This window comes from Cariama cristata, unplaced genomic scaffold (genome assembly GCF_000690535.1).
Source record: "Cariama cristata isolate BGI_N322 unplaced genomic scaffold, ASM69053v1 scaffold17523, whole genome shotgun sequence".
NCBI classification, from domain to species: domain Eukaryota; kingdom Metazoa; phylum Chordata; class Aves; order Cariamiformes; family Cariamidae; genus Cariama; species Cariama cristata.
In genome coordinates, this window is record NW_009609134.1 from 1 (window position 1) to 1,267 (window position 1,267).

General features: G+C 64.6%; 1 protein-coding gene across 1 annotated transcript; it reads right to left on the reverse strand.

Annotated features, from left to right (window-relative positions):
- Positions 1 to 6: 6 nt before the first annotated feature.
- On the reverse strand, positions 7 to 831 carry LOC104159505 (cathepsin L1-like; the record flags this gene model as incomplete). The annotated part of the gene is made up of 3 exons (XM_009697431.1): positions 715 to 831; positions 430 to 594; positions 7 to 130 (listed from the first exon to the last, which is right to left on the reverse strand). Coding segments are annotated over exons 1-3 (406 nt in total), but the record flags the coding sequence as incomplete, so codon positions are not given.
- Positions 832 to 1,267: the final 436 nt, after the last annotated feature.

A 1,267-nucleotide genomic window follows, 5' to 3' on the forward strand; every position in this document is an offset into this window, starting at 1 on the left:
CGTAGCCCTTTGCCCGCCAGTCCACCTCTGCCGGGGTCTTCAGGGCCATTGACGGTTGGAAGAGCAGTGCCGGCTCCTCCTGCCACGCTGGGGTGAAGCCATTCAGGAGCTGGTTAAACTCCTCATCCGTCTGCAGGTTGCCAAGGGAAAACTCATGTGATGCCATGAGTGCCCGGCCGGCAGCACTGCAGCTCCCCACCAACTGGTCAACCCCCGGGAAGCAGCCCAGCCCCAGGGCACCTGCAGCTCCCAGCAGAGCAGGTTGGGGGTCCCCGGGTGCATCAAGGGGTCCCCGGTCCCTGGATCAAACCCTGGGTGCACCAAGGAGTCACCGGATCAAACCCTGGGTACATCAAGGGGTCCCTGGTCCCTGGATCAAGCCCTGGGTGCATCAAGGGGTCCCTGGTCCCCAGATCGAGCCCCTGGTACGCTGAGGGGTGCGCAGTCCCCAGGTGCGGGCAGGGGTCCCTGGGGAAGGTGCTGGAGGTTCATGGCCAGGCGGAAGGCGTGCTGCCCCTGCGACTCCTCCCGGTTGTGCTGCTGGATGCGCCGCAGGTTCTTCTCCCAGACCTCCCTGCGCGTGGCCTCGGCCTCCTGCCACCAGGCAGAGCGGCAGCAGGGGCAGAATTGTCCCCCGGGGGGACCGGGGGTGAGACCCCCTTGGAACTGGCCCCAGCCCATACCAGGAGGCCTCGGGGGGGAAGCAGGACCTACCGCTGGGTATTCCTTGGCATGGAAGCTCTTCCACCCTTCCCAGGCCTCCTCCAGGGCAGGATCCGGTGCCACGGTGCAGCCCAGCAGGGCCAGGAGCAGCCCCAGCAGCACGGCCATGGCACCCAGCTGGGGGGAATGGTGAGAGCGGGGTCAGGGGGGTCCCCGGGCTGAGCCCCATGGCTACCAGCTGGGACTATGGGCTGGGAGCAGGATGAGTCCTTCCAAGCCCAGATTGGAGTTGAGGGGGGAGGCAGAGAAATGCAAACAGAGCAGCCAAGCCAGAGGGAAGAGAGACACGTTGGTTCCTCCAGCTGGGTCGGCTTTTGCGTGGCCACGCTGCTGTTCTGACAGGAGCTTTGGGAGGTCTTAGCTGTCCTTTGGGTGGCATTTAACTGTCCTTTGTAGGAGAGGAACGAGCAGCTTCACAAGACAGCAGAGCCCGGACGGCAGAAGGAGGCAAATACAGACAAAAGGGCAGCGAGAGCGGCAGGGACCCAGCACCCAAGCAGGATCGAGCCCCAGGCAAAAAGGATGAGCGGGGAAGGCAGGGTTG